This window comes from Pagrus major, chromosome 14 (assembly GCF_040436345.1).
Source record: "Pagrus major chromosome 14, Pma_NU_1.0".
Classification (NCBI taxonomy): Eukaryota; Metazoa; Chordata; class Actinopteri; order Spariformes; family Sparidae; genus Pagrus; species Pagrus major.
The window spans coordinates 2,163,238-2,184,916 of NC_133228.1; the positions used below are offsets into that span (position 1 = coordinate 2,163,238).

Below are 21,679 nucleotides of genomic sequence, written 5' to 3' on the forward strand. Positions count from 1 at the left end.
CAGTGAAGGAGTGAGTCTGGCGTCGCTGACTGAAAGCAGAGCTGGCAACAGGTGGATTACCTAGCAGGCAGACAGGTCCAGTGGTGGGCTGTGTAGCCGCAGAGCCGAGCAGGTGTGTAACCAGGAGGGGATAGGCGAAACTCGTGGTCGAAGACAGAAGGCTGAGGTAATATCCAGGAGATCGGGCAGGCAGGATAGTCAGAGGCAAGCAGGGTCGGAACCGGGAGATCAGGCAGAAAATCGCTGGAGAGTCTGGTGCAAGCATCTAGAACAATCTGGCAATGAGTGAGAGTGGAGCTGGAGCTTAAATGCAGCCAGAGCAGAGCAGAGAGCACAGGTGAGTGGAGTTGGCTTGATGAGAGGGGTGTGTCTGATTGGCAGATTGAAGCAGGCAGGTGCAGAGTGGTGAGGCAGAGCTGAACTGTGACAGGTATAGTATAATTAAGGTGTATTTTGTAAGATCTGAACATAATTTAAGTTTAAAAAACTCTCAAAATGAACTAACCCTATCGACAGAGTGTGGTGATGGCAAAGCAAATCAACGTGGCTCGGTTTGACTCGGTGCAGCCAAAAGTGCTGGTGGAAAAAGGGCATTTGCACTGGCCAAAGAGACGATAGTGAGTCACTGTAGCCTCTACTGTGCCGCACAAGAGGATGAAGAAGTCAAGCCAGCTGGGCAAAGCTGTGACCAAAAGCATAGACATATACCGTTTTCCACCAAAATTAGCGGGTCTACACAGGTTTTTCTAAACGTGGGTCAACGTCAACCCACTAAAAATTGGGGTGGAAGGGTGGAAGACATGCCACATGCCAGATGATTGTACAGTTTACCAAACGTCAACATAGAGACGGCACATGGAGGATGACCAAGAAGGTCAGGAATCCGTTTCACAGAGGATTTGACCAAGGAAGACAAGCTGATTATAACACTGTACTGTCTGAAGCTGATAAAAGCCATTTCATTAGCCTACAGGCTAAGTTAGGAAATTTGTACCTTAAAAAAAAGCCCAAGGTGCTTCTGTAAGATCGCGTGCTAAATGGATAGAAGAAGGAGAGAAAAATACATCTTATTTCAGTGGATTAGAGAAAAGGAGACAAAACAGAAAGACAATTGACTCATTAATGATCAATGATGTTGAATGCACAGATCATAGAATGATATCTGAAGAAATGTATGAATTCTACTCCAACCTCTACTCCTCTTAATATTCCAGTAATGATTCAGATGCCTTCCTAGAAAATATAAAATCGCATACCCCTAAGATAGATTTAGCCTTTAAAGAGATTTGTGAATCTGAGATCAAAAGGACAGACTTAGGTGAGGCGATTAAAAGAATGGCAGTAGGAAAGGCACCAAGACAAGACGCTTTGACATCCAATTTTTATTAATTTTTTGGGGAGGATTTGAAGGGATTATTTGATTCTATAAATGACATTATAAGCAATAGGACACTTACACCTACAATGAAACAGGGGCTAATAACTCTCATTCCTAAACAGGGTAAAGATAAGAGATATATTGACAATCTTCACCCTATCACGTTATTGAATACTGATTATAAATTATTTACACGTGACAGGTTAGGAGATGGTTTGACAGGGGTAATATATACATAGACTGCACATTGACTGTGTTGGCCCAATGCTGCCATATGTTAGCACATCCACCATATTGGATGTGGAAGGTCTGCCCTGTAAACAAATACTAGTAAACGTGAAAACTGTGGGTTTTCTGAATAAAAAGCACTAATGTTTACATTTAATTGATTTTGATGAATTGTTTTTATATTCAATGATTTATATTCATTTAAGTACTAATAATAACAATCATTGAGACAAAAAATTAACAAAGTCTGCAAATCAAAATAAGACACTGCAACTGGCAGTGAGTCTGCTTTATTTTCTTTTAGCAGTGAAGTGATATATTCCATGACAGAAAATTATAGAAACCTTTTTTATTGCATATAATAACATTTCATGGTACAAAAAATCAAAAAAGTAAACTGGCATTAGGCTACTATTATAAATATGCACAATATATTATGTAAGACAGTTGTCCATATTTTGTTTGATCAATATCGTATGAGGTGCTTGAGACATTTTGACTGGTTAAAAAAGTGAAGTGATTTCCGTTTCCTCTTAAAAATATGGGATGAAAAGTACCGGTGTTATTACAGTTTTTCTCAATTGCTAAAACACTAAAAACCCATTGGCTGAACAAAGTTTGCAGTTGCCTGAACTCATTTAGCTAATTGTGCAGTCTGTTGTCAATACCTTAAACCATTTCACATGGTAAAACACAATTTGCAGATCTCACTTAGACTTTTCTGCAGAACTCTAAACATATTCTCATTCTCAAAACACATTCTGCACTCTAATGCACATGTCATCCATACTGGTAAACACAAGTGGCAACAATCAAATACAAATAGAGAACACATGTCATTGATTAAACACAACCACTCAAAATTGATTTCACTTGTTTCAAATCATGTGACACAACCAATATAAGCCAGTTCAGAGAGCAAACAGGTTGTTGAAGGTGGGACGGAGAAAGTCTAAGAAATGGATGGAAGAAACAAATCGTCTGGCCCTGAACATTGTGCTTTCCATTTGTTTACAGTACTGACTGCTCAATAGATTTTGACTGGTTGCAGGTTCATGTCAACAAAGAACAAGAATTACAGTATCACAGAAACAAAGGACAAGTTTGTGAGATGCAGGGTACAGTACTGTAAAAATAGGGGTACAAGGAGGAGGAAGAACAAAAAAAATTGCAAAGAGCAAAGCAGAGTATAATTTCTGATCAATTTTGAGCTACTATGATAGAACATGTTTTCATTCATCAAAAGACAATGACGGAAAAATATGAAATTTGTTTTGAGATTAAAAATGTACTTCTCCCTGAGAACTATATGTTTTGAACAACGTGTTTTCTATTTTTTGGTGTATTGTTTACTGACTGCTTGATAGTGTATATCATTTTGATCGCTTTGTTTATGATTTGAGAGCAGTGTTTGGTTTTGAGCACAGGTAAATCTGTTTTGAGGCGAAAGTTTCATTTTGCACGAGGAGCCAGAGGTTTTGTAAATAGTGCTTGAAGCTGAGGTTTTGTGTTTAATGTTTTCAGAAAATGGAGCAAGGTTTCAGAAATTGTGTTTAAGCAATTGAGAAAAACTGTAATACTAAACACAACAGACAAAAATTCGAGATTACTTTGTTTGTCCCTAGGGAAATTTAGTGGACATAAAGGCTGCCACAGAAAGAACAAAATACACTTGGTACAGTAACAGACATAAGTGTCAGCATGTGTAAAGGACCATACCAGTGTTTCTACATATCACTGTCTATATATATACAGTTGCAATCAAAATTATTCAACCCCCATTGCATTTTAGGTTTATTGGCAAAATTAAGTTTCAGGTGTTTGCAATAAACAAATCACAAGAGAACAGTTAGTTAAATAAAACAAATATTACAAGGATTTCATGCAAATTCAACACTGAGTCCTACTTTCAATGACTACTGCAGTCTCAAAAATATTCAACCCCCTGAAAAGAATTCCTCATAAGAGCACACATTTGCAAATCAGGTGTGGTCTCAAGCACACCTAATGCAACCAATCAAGGGCTTCATTAGTTGCATCAGGTGTGCTTAAGATAGAACACCTCAAATACCTGGACTGTTGACGGTGATGTTTCATTGCATGTTAGAGATATGACTAAGTCAAGAGAATTGTCGAAAAACCTTCAGAGAAGAGATCATTGCCTTGCACAAACAAGGAAAAGGATACAAAAAGATAGCAAAGGCACTGAATGTTTCTAGAGGTACAGTTGGAAGCATAGTTCACATGTTTAAAGTTACAGTTTTTGCCTAATGCTTAAACACTAAAAGTGGTTGCTATGCCCAAAGCATCACAACCTCTAACTTTGGTGACCATGCCCTAAACAAAAGCACCAACCCTGCAAACACAATATATGCTTTGCACTGTGTTTGAAATTCTCCAACACACTTCTTGCAAAACACTACACACTGTTTTTTACATAAGACACATTGTTCAAAAAGGAAATCTCATGCAATCATTGGGAAAACACATCAATTTAAATACAAAACACAACTACAATTGGAAAAGCACACAGACTCACACACATGAAAACATTTAAAATCTAATTGTAGACCAGTCAGTCTAAGCCATAGCACTACAAATACACCTGATGTGAGCTCAGCTCCTTTGTGCCAACTTTGGAAACATGGAGGCAGAAAGAGGAAGAGGGAGAGTAAGAGCAGTAGCAGGACGAGGAAGAGGACGAAGAAAGAGAGCAGGCAACAGAAGGAGACAAATATCTGATGACATGAGGGCCACTTTGGTGGACCATGTAATAAATCATGGTCTTACAATGAGGGAGGCTGGGCAGAGAGTCCAGCTAAGTCGCTACTCAGTTGCCTCAATTATTAGAACTTTCAGACTGGAAAACAGGTATGTTTTGAAGTTTCCACACTAAACTGTACCAAAGAAATTACAGTATTGCACATTGTTCAAACGCACAGTACAATACATTGCTGTATTACTGTAGGTCTATGGGTCTAAAGTACAAAATGTATGATGTTTCATTTTCTACAGAACTGCCAGACGACCTGCACAGGGTGGAAGGCAGATTATGTTCAGTGATGAACAGGAGGTGGCCATAGTTAACATTGTTTTGGCAAATAACGAAATCCGGCTTCGTGAATTGAGAACAGATCATCACAGATCAAATAACCTTCACTGACATCAACACTGTCAGCATATCTACACTCTCCCGCATCCTTAAAAAGCACAACATTTCACTGAAGCAGCTGTGTAGAGTTCCATTCGAGAAGAACAGTGCGAGAGTCAAAGACCTCCGTCATGACTATGTGCCTTGCACCTCTCTTCTGCTGGAGTAATGACGTTATTTAACAGTACCCAGGCACGGTAATTGACCATAAAAGGGATACAGATGGACATTAACTTATGTTGGTAGTGGAAATGCATGACCAATATATTATTTTACTGTGTGTCTATGGTTATAACAACAGAACAAATAATGAAGTCATGATAAAAAGTTTAGGTTTGCTTATAAATGAATGGAAAACTACTTACATGACTGAAAAAGTGGTAAGGGGAGCTGATTTTAATATAGCTCCTGATTGCAACCTGAATATGATAATATTTTTTGTATAGCCTATGACCCTCAACATCAAATGTAGTTGATTACTGGAGAGTATCTAATCCCACCTCTGTTAAATACACCTGGGTTAATTCTTCCTGTAATAACCAATGTTCAAGATTACATTATTGGTTTATATCTCAAATGATATGTAATGATGTTTTGAAATGTGAGATTTCAGCATCGCCTCTCACAGACCACTGCCTGATAACTATCATTAAGTTATCAGGCAGTGGTCTGCCTGATAACTCTCAGAAAACACAGACATCGATAAATATATGCAAATTCAATAACAATTTACTACTTAATGATGGCTTCTGTAAGCAAGTTAAAGCTCTCTATCAAAGTGTCAACAAGCTTGACATGTCAAATATGAACAAATGGGAATGGTTCAAATTTAAACTTAAAAACTTAGCAACTGACACAGGGAAAATAAAATCTCAAAAACACAAAGAAAAAGAATGAACAGAGAAATGAAATACAATGTGACAAACCAGGAATATCAACAGAAGAAAAGGCTGAATTACATGCCCTTTAAATTCAATTAGATGATACACAGTATATGGGAAAAATAAACACAGCTTTTGGAAGAGCAAAGTGGCTTGAATAGGACAAAAATAATTCATCGTACTTTTTTGGACTAGAAAAACAAAGACAAAGTAAAAAAAAAGAATAAATAAACTGAAGAAAAATGATATTATTATTGAAGAACAAAAAGGTTAATGATGAAATTTGGCTTTTCTATAATAATCTATATAAATCAAATTTCCAACAATGGAATGTGACTTCCTTTTGGAAACAGTCAAAGATAACATAAAAACACTAAACTGGGAAGATAAGAAAATATTAGAAGTGGATTTAACCATAACAGAAATTTAAATTGCATTCAAACGGATGAAAAATGGAAAATCTGGATTTTATAAACACTTTTGGGATGATATTAAAGATCTGCTACATAAAGCTTTTATGGAGTGTATAGAAAAAGGATGTTTATTCCCCACAATGTAAACAGGGTTAATAACTCTTCTTCTTGTAATGACTACTAATTAATAGCTCTTGTATATGCAAATCGGCTTAAACATGTACTGGCAAAATTTGTTGATGAATTTCAGTCTGCCTTTATTAAAGGTAGACATATACACAACAATGTGAAACTAATATTGGATATGTTAGACTACCAATGCCATATCGAATCTGAAAATCTCATTCTATTTATTGACTTATTTTGATAATTTTTTTTATCCAAACTCGCGAAAAATTTGGATTTCGCAATACATTTTGCAAAGTTATTGAAATGTTTTAAAATTAAATAATAAGTTATATTTCTCTCAATGTGTGAATGACCTCTATAATACAGGTTTCTCATGGAATCAGACAAGGTTATCCCATATCACTAAAATGTTTAATTTTATGCACTCAGTTGCCAGCTTACCTAATTATAAATCACCCAGAATTTGAAGGAATCAATACTTGTGATTATGAATTTTGTATAAATGAATTTGCAGATGACACAGTTTTTCTCTTAAAAGACAAATCAGTAATTGAACATAATTTTTCTTTTTTCCAGGGCATGTGGTTTAAGTTTAAATATGAACAATGTAAACTATACTGCCACTGTATCTTTGTACAGATGATGAAATAATGTTAATTTCTGTTAAACAGGAAGTGAAATATTTGGGCATAAACTTAATAAAAGATGTAAATAAAAGGGAAAAAAACAATTTTAAGGAAAAAAGAAAGACTATGAAAAAAAAAACCCTAAATCATTGGCTTGCAAGGGACTTTTCCATCTTTGGGCAGAACTTACTGTCCAAAGCTGAGGGTTTATCAAAATTGGTTTGTCCATGTCATTCTTTATAGTGTATGTTGCCCCTCAAAACATCAGAAAGGCCAACTCCGTTTTATACAGTTTTGTATGGAGACCAAAACACACTACACTTCAATTTCAAAGAATTTAATAAGGGAGGTCTAAAAAATATAGACTTTGAATCAGTGGTAGGAATGTTCAAGATAAACTCGATAAAAGCCTTTATGTCACAGACTGATTCAATATGGTTTCACATCCCCAAAAACATATTTAAGAAAGTTGGAGGGTTGGATTTTTGGTTAAAATGTGATTTTGAAGTAACAAAGTTGCCTTTGAAGATGTCAGAATTTCATAAACAAATATTGTACTACTGGAAGACGATATTTACGCACAACTTTAGTCCACATGGCTCCACCTTGTGGAACAACAGAACAATTACAACCAATAGAAAAACACTCAATCACAAATGGGTCAGTGACATATACACCAGAAAAAAGTGTTTTTTCAAAAACTACAAATAACAGGCATAAAAATGATTGACTTTTGTTCCACTAACTCTCATCTGTATAGAAACATATGTTGTTTTTAGATTTTCAATTGGAATCAGAAGTTATGTGACAATTTGTTGCATTAGTGCCTAAAATCGTCATATGGTGTGACATGGAAATAATTGTATATAAAATGAAAATGGATTATACCTTTCTTAAGTTACTCACTTTATCAAAGTCCTTTATCATAACTAAACTGTGATCCATCATAGTTTTGTGAAAATTAATTAAATTTGTGTATTATTTTCTAAATCATTGCTCAATGTGAGACCTGTGTCGTCAGTCTTTCAACGTTTTTTCTATTCATTGTGACAAACCTTGCTATAAAATTATAAAAATATTTGTGACTCTTGCTCATACTATTTCCTATGTATTCCATGAACATTTTCACGTTTTATCATCAATAAAGGTATGTTATCTTCACAATTTGGAATGTCACACCAAATGATATAGCGTCACACCATATGATCATGTTGCCATGTGTCAATGCAAACCATGTATCAACCTACCTATTGGTGAGTACTGATCACTCATATGGCAGGAAATATTAATTAGGGTTGAGATGAGATTAGATTCTCTGCATTTCATAACTGCGTTCCTCTTAGTTGCACTGCCTACAGTGTTCTAGTCCAGTGATATTTTAGATATCATGTATTGCCAGGCTTCAAGAAATCTGCCCCAAGGCCTTTTGAATCAACACTGAAGGCACCCTCTAAAACCCTCCCTCAGACCTTCCTATTGGTCAGCGAATGGAAACAGACTGTTGTCGTTTACTTTTCTTTTCTTTGCCTCAGCAACTCCTCTCTCCTCGCAGGGTGTCATTATTTGCCTCAAGCTGACAAAAGAAAAGGGAATGTATGGTTTAAGACGAAGACAAAACATTGTTTAGACTTAAACAGCATTCTAAGGTTTCTGTGAAGGGGTCTGCTGAGTCTGTCTGATAAACTAGAAATCTGTATCACCGAATAAAACTAAACTAAACTAAACACAATCTATTGTGGATAATTACAGCTTTTATGTGATGATGGACCCAAACAAATGTTTGAAAGGACAAAACATACATTGGACTTTGTTATTTATTGTTATATCTGCAGGAAATTACAATTTGTATCATATGGTGTGACAATCTAATCATATGGCGTGACAGGCAGACAGGTCACACCATATGATAAAGAGTCACACCATAGTATGTTTTCTGCATTTAGCACAACCTTGAGTCTTGTAGCTACACATTAACATGCTGACAAGATGCTAGCTGTGACAAAGCAACATAGATTTACATGTAATCATGACAAAAAATATAAAATTTCTTTTGCATTTCTATGAAAAATGTGTCACACCAAAAGACATCCGGAAGTGGGACTTTTGTCAGAGTGCCAACAAAATCTGATTTATTGAAAATATAAAAATGATAACTCACCTCAGAAACCTGTCATTGTCTGGTATTGATAGTACTGAACAACCTTGCTGAAGAAGGACCTCTCATTCCCAAGGATGTCAAAACAGTTGCCCGTTGAATTATCCCAAAATGGTGTCACACCATGTGATTGTGATTTGTGGGACAAAATCTTTTTGATCAGAACTGACTCAAAACATTATGCTTGGACTTTGAAAAGAGTAGGCTCACAAATAGACATCTGTCTTATTTTTCTGTATTGTTTTGAGAATTTTTGCATTTATTTTTCTTAGCTTTATTCAAGTTCTTACTTTGAGAAACAAGTGTTGGACAGTCACACGACATGAGTTTTGTTGTGTTTGGTTGAAAATTCTGAAAAAATGAGTGATGAACTGTTTAAATGTTGAGTATGTTCACATAAAGCATAATCTTCTGCACAATATTGAGAGGGTTTTTGACAAAAATATTTTATATTTATACATGTTTGACACTGAAGACAGCAAAATTGCCATGTCACGTCACACACCCAAATGCAATGACAGTGGAATCTTGTTTGTTACCGACGAGATAGATGGCACTGGTCACTTCTTAAAATTTAATACTTTTAAGGAAAAATTTGACTTGCATTTTTCTAACAGGGAATTCAACCGGAATATGTAAAGCAATACCACAACCCCTGGTGCAACTAATGCAAAACACACTCTCTCACTCAGATGTACAGATAGTCATGCCAGATTTAAAAATTGGCCAAATGCCTATTAACAACAAAAATAATGAAAATACTCAAATGTAATGTTTATGATCATAGCTGCAAGAAATGCAAATATAAGAATTAGTGACAATAATTTAATACCCACAAATAAGTATGAGATATATTTAAAATGGCCAATTGCTCCGCTCTCACCTGACAGACTGGGGGTGAATTGGGGGTGGGTTCTCAAATTGTGAATTACTTATGAAACACTTTTATGTATTTGACGGTGTATGGAATATATCTGAGGACCGCTACATTGACTGACGATAATGATGCCTTGACTTAAATATAGATTTGCATTAATGTTATCAATGTATTTTTTTATTATAGTTTTATTTTGCTTTTGTTGAATCTGAATGTAGTCTACTGTTAAATAATGCAATATCGATATTCTAATTGTTACTCCTAATACTGTAATGTAATTGTAATTGTAAAAGTTCAAATAAGTTTTTATTTTATTTTTTTTAAGTTGCCCTCCACTAGGCTCGTTCGCGATCAGCCAGCCCTGCGCAGAATCGATCAGCAGCGATCGTCGCACGCCGCACCGGAAGTAAACCACTCGCGCTCACGCCTAGGGACCGCCCCAGGGACCTTATAGGCTCGCGCCTCCCTCACGTACTGTCGTGGCAAGTTTGTTCACAGTCCACAACATTGAAGGGGAAAGATGGCGGCGGCCACAGCAGTGGAGCCGAAAGTTAGCAAACTGACAGATCATCTTTCAAATCCCGTTTACACAACCAGCCAAGATAGCGAGTCTTTCTCAACAGATTCGGAGAACCCACAGGACTATGTAGTGAAATTCCTTGAGAAAGAGGTAGGCAGTGACCTGAAATCCTTGAAGAATGTTGGCGACCTCCTGCAAAAATTGAGAGAGGAAAACAACGTACTGGAAGGACAGGTAAAGCAGCAGCTTTGTTTTTTCGTATGTAGCTAAAAAAAAAAACCAGAACTCATTATTTCTGACAGATATTGTTTATCACCTAATGTAATATACTGTACTACATGTCAATGGGTTTTTACGGGAGAGCGATATGCGATTACAGTAACGTTACAAATGAAACCCACAATGACAAAACAGCACAGCCAGTTTATGCAGCCGTAGACAACAAAGTCGTACGGAGCCGCTCTCGGGTCACGTCAGGGGAAAGAAACGGCTGTTTTAATCCGTGGAATCGGATTCGTAAACTGTACGAACATATTTTCCCTCTTCTGTTCTTCAGTGAATGGACCCGCCTTGCATGGGCCGCGATGACGACATCCACTCATTAAATTCAATTTTATCTATATTTTACGGAAGCGTATTGTTGCCACACATGAAAAAAAGACCATGACTGATAATTTATATTGTTATTATATCTCATTTACATGATTTGATTAAGTTCTACTTCATGCTTTAGTTGAGGCAGGGCGATATTTTGCTGTTATTGAGCACGGTGGAGGACATTGTGATCAGTATGTGTACAGTATGTGTACAGTAAGCGTACAGGAGGATTTTAAAATGCAAGGGGCTTTACAGAGGAAAGAATCAGTCCTCCTCTCTCTGAAGGTAGCGTCATTTCTCAATGATCAACTGGGGCACCATGGATATAAGCGATCCAGCGCAGCTCCTGACAGTCCTGTCTTTCCAGATGGAGTTTGCCTTTCATAGTGATCAGTAATCGATAAAGATGATGACAACAACTCTGTTTGACTGTATATGAGCAAAATGCTCTATTTAACTGAGGAGCTCAAAATTAACTTTTAAAAGTGGTTGCCAGCTGGCAACTAGGCATCAGCTTTTGTTTCCCCAAATGATAATAATTATATAATATATAATATTATATTGTTATCTTTCTTGCAAAAAGTCCTAAAATACATAATCCTATTTATATTGAAGATCCCATTAATCCCGAAGACAATTTATCATTGTTGTTGTTGTTGTTGTTATTATTGTTACTACATATTTTTGTTGTTATATTTACATGAATGAATGTGAAAAATTTTTTCCCAATAAGAGCATTGCATAATTTGGATTCATTCATGTATAGCCAATTTTTTTTTTTTTAATACAGTGGCAAGAAAAAGTATGTGAACCTTTTGGAATTTCATGGTTTTCTGAATAAATTTGTGAACCCTTGAGTTAATGACCTCAAAAAAGCTAATTGGAGTCAGGTTTTAGCACACCTGGAGTCTCGTTAAGATAATAAGGTTGGAGGTGTGGACTACAGCTACTTTGACTGATAAAAACCCCTCAAACTTTTGGAGTTTGCTCTTTACAAGAAGAACACGCTTATGTGAGCCATGCCTCGCCAAAAAGAGCTTTCAGAGGATCTACGATCACGAATTGTTGATTTACATAAATCTGGCAAGGGTTACAAAGTTATTTCAAAGACTTTAGAAATTCACCAGTCTACAGTTAGGCAAACAATCTACAAATGAAGACACTTTATATACTTTATATATATATATATATAAGTTACTTTTTAAAGGAGTAATCAGTAATCAGATTACTTTTTCAAGGTAACTGTGGCAACACTGCATTAGGGTCGTTTTCACGTCTTTGAACAAAACTGTATCAAATATAACCTAGCTTAGGTACCATTCTTTCACCCTTTTCTCTCCCTCCACGTCGGACTGTCGTCTCTACTCTCTTCGTCTTTCGCGCGCCGGTGTTGGTTTTTCAAAATAAGGGTATATGCAGCGTAGTGTCACATTTCATGAAAAACACCATGTTTTGTGCCAAAATTCACATTTCATACAATAATTTACATTAACATTAACATAAAACAACATAAAAACAACAACAAAAAAAACAAAACATTATTCTGAAGGTGTGGCGGCTTTTATTTTGCGGTGGCGGTGCGCCACAATTAGTTACATGTAGAGGAAACCCTGTACATGTGTGGTGTTTGTTTATAAGTTTTTGAACGCTATAAACTTAAATAATGTCCAGAACTTACAAAATGCACATTTTAACCATTTTCATCCTTTCTCCAGGTGGCCTAAAGCCTCAGAGCAGTTGCTTTACTATACTTTGTTCTTTGGGAATGTAAAGGAGTTTTTTTTAATAAGAATTGTTTGATGTGCACAAGTAGTTTAGATACAACACATAATGTTAATAAGCATTATATATAGGATTTATAAGGGCCATATTAACTACGCTTATTGCCAGGACCTTATTATCAAGTGTTACCAAGGGGTCCTTTTCCACACACAGTTTTGCTTAATTTCCTGTGTCACTGCCTTATGCTAACGATCAAGAATTCCCAATAGTGCTACATTAACATATGGATAGTTTACATCGAGCAAGATTAAGGCAAACACAGCATAGCACAATACATTAAAATGAAGAGACCATTTTAATTAATTGGCTGCAGGTCTTATGCCCTCTGATTGCAAGAAAGCTAAGACTATGTACAACATTAGTGCATTCTGTGTCCATTAATGCGTCATATATGTGCAGTGACCGTAATATTTGTGTCATCCAGGTTATGACTGTATCCAGTTCTGTGCCTCCTAAAGTTTCTGCAGCTCTGTCTGCTGCTGAGGACGCTAAATGTTCCATGGAGGACTTGCTGCAGAGAGAGCGATTTATCTCCAACATGCTGAACCAGGTAGGGTTGGTAGGTTACTCACTGGTAATGAGTAGTATAATCAAGTTCCAATCAGGTTTTAGATCCTTTATTTATTTTCTATCTATATGCTTCCCCTTGATAATATCATCCAACAACACAATGTATCTTTTCATTGCTATGCAGAGGACACACAGATATACCTTACACTGAGACCTAGTGACCCAAAAAGCCTAGCTGCTGTTTTTAACTGTCTCAATGATAATAGAACTTGGATGGCATAACATTTTCTTCAACTCAACAACTCAAAATCAGAAATCATACATCAACTCCCCACACCCAAACATTAATCTAATTGACAGTGCCCTTGGTTCCCTATCTGCTAACATAAAGGCTGCTGCCAGAAATGTAGGAGTTATATTGGATTCAGACTTAACCTTAAATTCAAGACAAAAAAGTCCTTTTTATCCAGTTAAGAGCCATATTGAAAAATCAAAAGAATACTATCACACCCTGACATGGAAAAAGTTATTCATGCACTGATCTTTTCTCGACTTAACTACTGCAACTCCCTCCTTTCTGGTATCGGCCAAAATTCTCTCTCCCGCCTCAGATTGCAGCAGCTAGGCTTCTTACTGGTTTTAACAGACAACATCACATCACTACTATCCTGGCTTCCCTTCCCTGTCCATTTAAGAACTGATTTTAAGATCTTGCTGATGACTTTTAAAGCTTGTCTGGGTCTTGCCCCAAGTTACATAACAGAAATGTTGATCCCATATTAGCCTCGTCACCATCTTAGGTCCTCAGGTGTTGACAGAGGTTCAAATCTATTTGATTCTGATTACATTTTATTTCTACTACAATAGCAGAGCTTCTTCTGGGATATTTTTCAGCAGTGTGGGGAAAGGTTTTTTTGGACCTGGGTAGTGCATATGTTGGAGCAGTGTCCAAAATTACACAACAAACTTAATGTTAGATGAGAAAATCCACCACCAAAAAATATCTATATTGGGTATGATTTCATATTTAATTATTAAAAAAAATTAAACCTCTCAACACCAAACCATTAAAAAAAGAAAGGGTTTATCAGGTACACCTGATTGCACCATCCCTATGTTTGTTTTAAAATCTGACTTAGACAGCAGACAGGGGAGCAGCATACCTGTAAATCACATCAAAAGTGATTGAGACTCTCAGCATAGTTTTTTACAACATCACCATTTTGACCTGTGTGTGTGGCAGAAGGCTTCCTAGGTTTACTTACCAAATGGACGTTAGTTGGTTAAATCTGTCTTTTTCTTTTTCTCTGGTAACATAATCCTATCTGCTGCTGTATTTGTCACTGACTGAGAAGAAAATACTGTACTTGTTTTTTTGTTTAATTATTCTGTCCTTTAGTACCTACAGGGGGCCCAGCCTTGGATGGATAATCTTGGCCAGATGCTTAACCAAGTTGACGCTATAGGGAGACATATGAAATACCTACGGTGCCTTCAGCGTATAGAGGAACTCAGGTACTATAAATGAGGGCAAGGAGATGAAGACACCTATGAGTTATGAGAATGGAAAGTGACATGACAGTGATGTGTGAGAGAAGAGAAAATAGAAATAAGTAGACAATGTAATGTGAAGAATAAAGAACCCCTAAAAGAAAAACACAGGCTAAACTGTTGTGAATAAAGCCTAATTTCCTCCTCAAGTATAGTACCCTTTGTACCTGTAAATAACCTGTAATTAATGCAACTAAACCCTAGATCTGTTTTTACTGTTTTACGTTTTACTTTTTACTGTTTTACGTTTTACGTATCCACCACATCCAGTACTCTTTCTGTACGTGTGGTTGTTAACAGGGTTTTTGGGGAAACCAGCAACCAGGAAACAACAGAGGATAGTGGTCCTGACTATTTAGAAGCTGTTATTATACATTATTGACAGATAGACAACAAGTAGGGCCTACAGATGTCTATCTAGATGTCTAACCTTTTTTTCCTCGGCTCTGCTTGCATTTATTCACTGTCTTTCTTCATGAGTGTATTATACACCTAGATACGGCAGCTCCTCTCAGCCTTGCTTCGAATTTTAACCAGTGGCCACTGCTATTGCAGTGAAAAATCCCCCAGCAGCCCAAAATGTATTTTTCCCATAGATCACAATGTTAGTAACTTCTTTTAAATAACTTCTTAAAATCCACTTTTACAGACTTGCTTTTATGTGAAGTCGCTCTTCTTAAACTGTTCATCTTTTCATCTTTTATTCCTTTTACCGCTCTTATGGTTTGTTCAGACCAAAGGCAAAAATAATTATTCGCATGTCTAGATTACATACAAAGTCAATGAAAAGACACAAATAGAGGAGTCTATTTGTGCCAGGTGGCGAATGACACGGTGCAAATGACGCGAACATACAAAATGAATTTGGAGTTCAAAATATTGAAGTCAAGCAAGATTTTCGCATGACGCAGTGTCCCGATAGCCTATCGTGACATTCACACTGATGTCATGACCTTTACGTCACTTATGTCCGCACATTCATGAACAACAATAGAGGAGAGGATAATAATTACTAATCGTGGCCATTTCCGGACACCCAAGGCTGTACGTTAACACATTTACTCATACCATGACAGGACAAAAAAGGAGATGGCATGGAGGAAAGTGAGCAAGGAAGTTGAGCTACATAGTAAGTTATTGAAATATGTCTTAGCACAGCATAGCCCTGATCGATTCAAACTCCATTCAGGGAACAAGCATTTTAAAAGTTGTTTGCTTGTCATCTATCCAACAGACCTGACAAAGGCTTTTTACAAGGTGGCATTATGATGTTGCTCAGCATCCTTTTGATCAATTTATTGCCGTCAGATCACAGTGAAATCGCTTTGTCTTGGGTTCTTACCAATGTGGTAAAACAGATTAATTCGGTCTGGTCACACTTACAATTTATTGATTTAAACACACCTATTAAGAAACTGCCATTCACTTTAGACAGATGGGAAGAGAACTGGGCACAACTCAGCCTCAAGTAGCGATGGAAGATACAGTCATCCAGATGGTGAAATTCACCTAGCCTGGGTGCTACACGAGTAATGCAAATTAAGATAAAAAATCCAGCAATCAAAGTCATGCGAGTAACACGCAGTGAATATTTTCTTCCTGTTTGGTCTGAACCCACCATTAGTCTATTTATCTGTTTTAATTCTACCTCTATGATGTCTTTTTCTTACTGTCCTTTACTACTTTTATTAGTTATTTTTAATCTATTTGTTGCCCTTTATTCTTTTTACTACCCATAATCTTTTTATCTGTTCTTAATACCTTTGATGTGATGTCCTCTTCTTAATGCACTTGATTGTTTTTATTATTTTATTTACTCCTATTTTTGCATTACTTTTTTGGTTATTTTCCCATCTCTTCCTTTTTCTGTGATTTTGCCTGTTTTAGCGCTTTTATTTCTTTTACTTCTAGTTAGTCATATTGACTTTTTGTGTTCTTAGATTTTCTGTTCTGTTCTTGTTTTAACTCACCTTAAACTCAGCTTCCTTGTGTTTGGCTTGACTGTTGAGTGTTTATTCTGTAATATTGTCTTCCTGAGTTTCTTGCTTTTGCATGTTTGTCAAAGCTCTTTCTAAACTCGGTTTTTAGAGGTGCAATATAAATAAAGTTCTTTATTATTATTATTATATTATTTTGAAGTGTTACAAACATATGACATCTAAGTATTATTTGCAGAACAGAATGCATCATAAATCCTAAGGAGAGCTGTGGTACAGTATGAGTGGCAAGTTCAATCAAATTCTGGCACCTAGAGAAAATGCATATATAATAATATCAGTATTATACTCCCAATTTCTATAGCACTGAGGCGATCAAAGAATTAATGATGCCCACTCAACTGAAGGCTTTTACTTGGACTCTGTTGCCAGTCCAATTTCAGGAACTAACTCAACACTTCTTTTTTAGGGTTTTTAAATTGTGTTGTTGCTTGATTGCAGTTAGTCTTTTACATTGCTACTCTATTCTTTCTAAGAGTGTTTTCCCTACATGAGGAATGATTTTGTCATCTGAATTGGCATTTGAATATAAAATTGATATTCTGAGTTTTAGTATGACCTTTGTCTGTGTCTGTTGTGGGCTGAAGCACTAATGTTTGATGTCTTGTATGCCTGCAGTGCTGCAGTCCAGCAGTGTCTGATGACCAGTAGTGTATGGGAAGCCATAAGGGCAGTTGACAGCATGGCTGCACTGGATGCTGGATTAAACCAGTCTGGGTGTTTTCACCTCCAGGACTTCCTCCAAGAAACACTTCACTTCTGGCACAAGATCATTAAAGACCGTCTGGCCAGGTATATCTCTACCCAATCTCCCTACACAATGTTCCTTTTTGTCACTTTGTATCTAAATGTGTCGCAGAACAGAAATGCAAAGATGCACACATTACTGCTATATATTGTGCTATGCATTGTCCTATGTTTGCTATATGAGCTAAAGCCTCCTCTTCAATTCTTTCATAGTGATTTTGAGAAAGTATTGACTCAACTTCAATGGCCAATCGTCTCCCCTCCTACTCAGTCACTAACACCCACTGCCAATCATCAGGAGATCAACAGCCAGCTGGAGCTGCTTGTCACACAGCTGCTTGCCTTGCAGACCTCGTATCCTTCAGTTTGAGCTTCTAGTGAAAGTCTTGACAAACAATGGATGGATTTCCATTAAATTTTATACATTCGTGGTTCTAAAAATTTGAATCCTACTGACTTGGTGATCCCCTGTCTTTTTACCCAGTGCCACCAGCAGGTCACAGTTTTCAGTTATTGTATGAAATATCTTCACATCCACCAGATGGTTTGGTAAAACTTGGTATACATTCATGCTGTCTAGCCAGTAGTGATGCGCAGGTCAGGGTTTTTAATACCCGCACCCACCCAGCCCATTATGAGTGCGAGCCCATCCCCTTACTTTAGGGTATGTGTAATGGCGACCTCTTTAAAGGATGTCCTCCTGGCACTTGACAGTGAAATGACTGCAGTTAACGCTGCTTTGCCACTCATTGCCTGCCCATCCAAAACCATTATTATGAATATTTTCTTGTAAGCTGACCCAAACCCTCCCAGCCACGGGTCAGTTGGTGGGTCCCGTGGGTTATGGGTCAACCTGCACATCACTACAAGACAGCATATCCCAGTTACATTGAGTGCCACCAGCAGGCTTACATTTGTGGTTCAAAGTAAAATATTTTGGATGGACTGCTATGAAATTTCCATATACCCAAAAATGTATACAGTAAGTTTGGAAAAAGTGTGCTTAGTTATGGTTGGTCAAAACATCAACACTTCATCAGAACAGTAGCTAAACATAGAGTCAAACTCACTGTCCTTTAAATTTAAAAGCATTTGTTCATTGTTTGTAAATAAATGACTGACACTAGATAGAAAGTAGAGGGTGAAGGGAAATTACATGAAAAAGGTTCCCAGCAGGTTTCCAAATGAGGATGTTATGGCTTCAGAAGACTGCAGGTGCTCCAGTATTTGGTTTCTTTAACGTTTTCTGGCAGTGATGACCTCTTATCACAGAGGGCTTTGGCCTCTTGTGTAACCTCTACCCAGCCTGTTTCCTCAGTCGCACCTCCGTCCAAAGCTCCTCCTCTCTGTCTTCCCATCCAGATAATGCTGCTGCCGCTCAGCAGAAGGTTCAGATACCACTTCTATGGGAATCGACAAACCAATTCTCTCAGCAAGGTCTTTGAGACACAGGGCATGCATCACATATGTATACAATTGAAAACACATCAGACTTGCACCACTAAAACACAGTTAAAACACCGCTGACAGACCGAATTCGGTCTATTTTTGGTTTATTTAAATGAGTCTTTATTATTATGACCTTCTAACTGCATAACATTATTTTACTCTCCTACAGTGGAAACCCATATGCTTTGAGATATATTTCTTTTAGTGACTTTATTATTTATTAATTAGTTTGCATATTCTTAGTGCTGTATCATAGGCAACTGGATGTCTGGCCTCTCATCCAAGAGGCTTCTTCAGTTCTATCTAACTGGAGGGGAGTTGTGTGTGGGAGTGTCCTGACAGAGTCTTTAAGGCAGAGCCATCAAAACACACAAAATGTAGAGATGGCAGATACAAAAATTCCAAACACTACAGGCACGTCAAAGCAACTTGCATAGAACAGAAGCTCTCACCTGGAGAAATAATGACAACCAGAGAAGAATGTCCTTGCCTAAGGACTGAACGTTGCAGCAACTCCAGAATAGATACCGGTAGTAGATCTCATCACGGCAACAGAGTCAGCCATCAGATACAACAAGTTGGCAGAAACAGAGACGGAACAGCTACGGTTGAAGGTATAATCCGCTCCTGCTAATGCGAAAGCACCCCCCTCCAACCTAACTACTGAACAATGGAAGGCCCTGGCATCACTCAAAAGGGACCGGAAAATCACCATCTTGCCGGCAGACAAAAGGGAGATACACTGTAGTGAGAAACACAGGGGACTGTCACACCAAAGTCACTGATCTGCTTTGTGATACTAACGCCTATGAACCATTGACAGGCCATTATATTACCGACTGTACCCTGGGGAAGCTATCCCATGTATCTATGGACTCCCCAAGGCACACAAGGAAGGAGCACCACTCAGACCTATTATCAGCAGCATCAACTCTGTTACTTATATCATGTCCAAGCACTTAGCCATTATACTAGCTCCTTTGGTTGGCAACACTCAACACCACATCAAAAACTCAAAGGATTTCACCAACAAGGTGAGAGAAATAATACTGGACTCAGACCAATCAATGGTTTCTTATGATGTCACATCACTTTTTACATGTATTCCCACTCAAGAAGTGGTAAATATGGTGAAGAAACACCTGCTACAGGACCGCATTCTGTCCAGCTGAAGACAGAAGCACGGCTGTTACATGGGCTCACCGGCGTCCCCAATAGTGGCCAACCTCTACATGGAAGTAGTTAAGAGCAGAGCCTTGATTACCTTCACAGGAACTGCTCCTAGCCACTGGTTCAGGTATGTGGACGACACCTGGGTCAAAATCAGAACAAGGGAAGTGGAAGACTTCACAGAATATATAAATGCTGTGGACAGTAACATCAAGTTCATGCTGTCAGAGGAGACAGTCTGCCCTTCTTGGACAGTGCAGTACACATTGAAGAAGACAGAAGCCTCAACATTGAGGTGTACAAAAAACTGACAGATCAGACACACAGATCGGTACTTGCTTATTGACTCTCATCACCCACTGGAGCACAAGCTGGGGATCATTAAACCCTAAACCATCGGGCTGAGACCATGCCCACAAAGACCGAGGGAAAGGAACAGAAGCACATCAGGGGAGCACTTAAAACCTGTGGCCACCCAAACTGGACCTTTGTCAAAACCTCTAAAAGCTCCAGAGCAGAAAGAGAGGTGGAGATGGAAAAACGTAACAACATTGTCATTTCTTATGTCGTGGAAATATCTGAGAAACTCAGGAGGACTTTCAATTAACATCGTATCCCAGTACACTTCAAATCTACCAACACGCTGAGGCAGAAACTTGTCCATCCTACGGACAATACACCCAGGCATAAGCAGAGTAATGTAGTTTATACTGACACACAGATTTGTACTTTGAGGAGACAAAACAACCTCTCCATAAATTAATGGCACAACACAGGGAGGCCAACTCCTCAGGTCAAAACTCTGCTGTCCACTTACATCTGAGGAGCAAAATCATTCTTTTGAGGACAACAATGTAAACCTCTTGGTCAGAGAAGACAGATGGTTTGAAAGACGAGTAAAACAATCAATCTTTGTCAAAATGGAACAACCGTCTTTGAACAGAGGAGGTGGCCTACGACATTACTTATCACCCACCTACAATCATGGCCACCCCTGGCCAAATTGGGGCCCTAAGCAGAATTTTATTTTGAGCCCCCCCCCCCCCCCCCCCCCCCCCCCCATTACAAAATGACTGTATCACTAAATGCCATTTAGGTTTACAACCTTTATTAGTAGGAACAAATCAAATGAACAGCCTCTTTCAACAATGCAACAAGCCTTTTACAGATGCACACGTCTGCATTTTCTGGATGCAAAGTCATCAATGAGGTCACCATATGACAGCTGCTGTGCCCCTTCTGAGTTGATGCTTATAATAGCCAGGCCACTCAAGCGTTCTTGTGCCATTGATGAGCGGAGCTATGTTTTGATGAGCTTCAGTTTTGAAAAGCTTCGCTCAGCAGAGGCAACTGTAACAGGGAGAGTTACTGCAATGCAATCCATAGATTTGGATACAGTTCCTGCAAATGATTTTCATGGAGAAATGACAACATCTCCAGAGCAGTTGTTTGTGTTGGCAGTTCTGGGAGGTTCATGATTTCCTGGGCCATCTCTGCACCATCAATATCAGACTCTCC

At 37.9% G+C, this 21,679-nt stretch overlaps 1 protein-coding gene across 1 annotated transcript in view; it reads left to right on the forward strand.

Annotated features, from left to right (window-relative positions):
• Nucleotides 1–10,334: 10,334 nt before the first annotated feature.
• rint1 (RAD50 interactor 1) overlaps nucleotides 10,335–21,679 on the forward strand; it is a 50,726-nt gene continuing 39,381 nt past the window's right edge. The window contains exons 1-6 of the mRNA XM_073480735.1: nucleotides 10,335–10,592; nucleotides 13,162–13,287; nucleotides 14,647–14,762; nucleotides 17,414–17,587; nucleotides 17,756–17,896; nucleotides 18,796–18,979. Of these exons, the coding sequence (XP_073336836.1) occupies nucleotides 10,359–10,592; nucleotides 13,162–13,287; nucleotides 14,647–14,762; nucleotides 17,414–17,587; nucleotides 17,756–17,896; nucleotides 18,796–18,979 (975 nt within the window). The 5' untranslated portion in view covers nucleotides 10,335–10,358. The remainder of the gene's footprint in view (nucleotides 10,593–13,161; nucleotides 13,288–14,646; nucleotides 14,763–17,413; nucleotides 17,588–17,755; nucleotides 17,897–18,795; nucleotides 18,980–21,679) is intronic.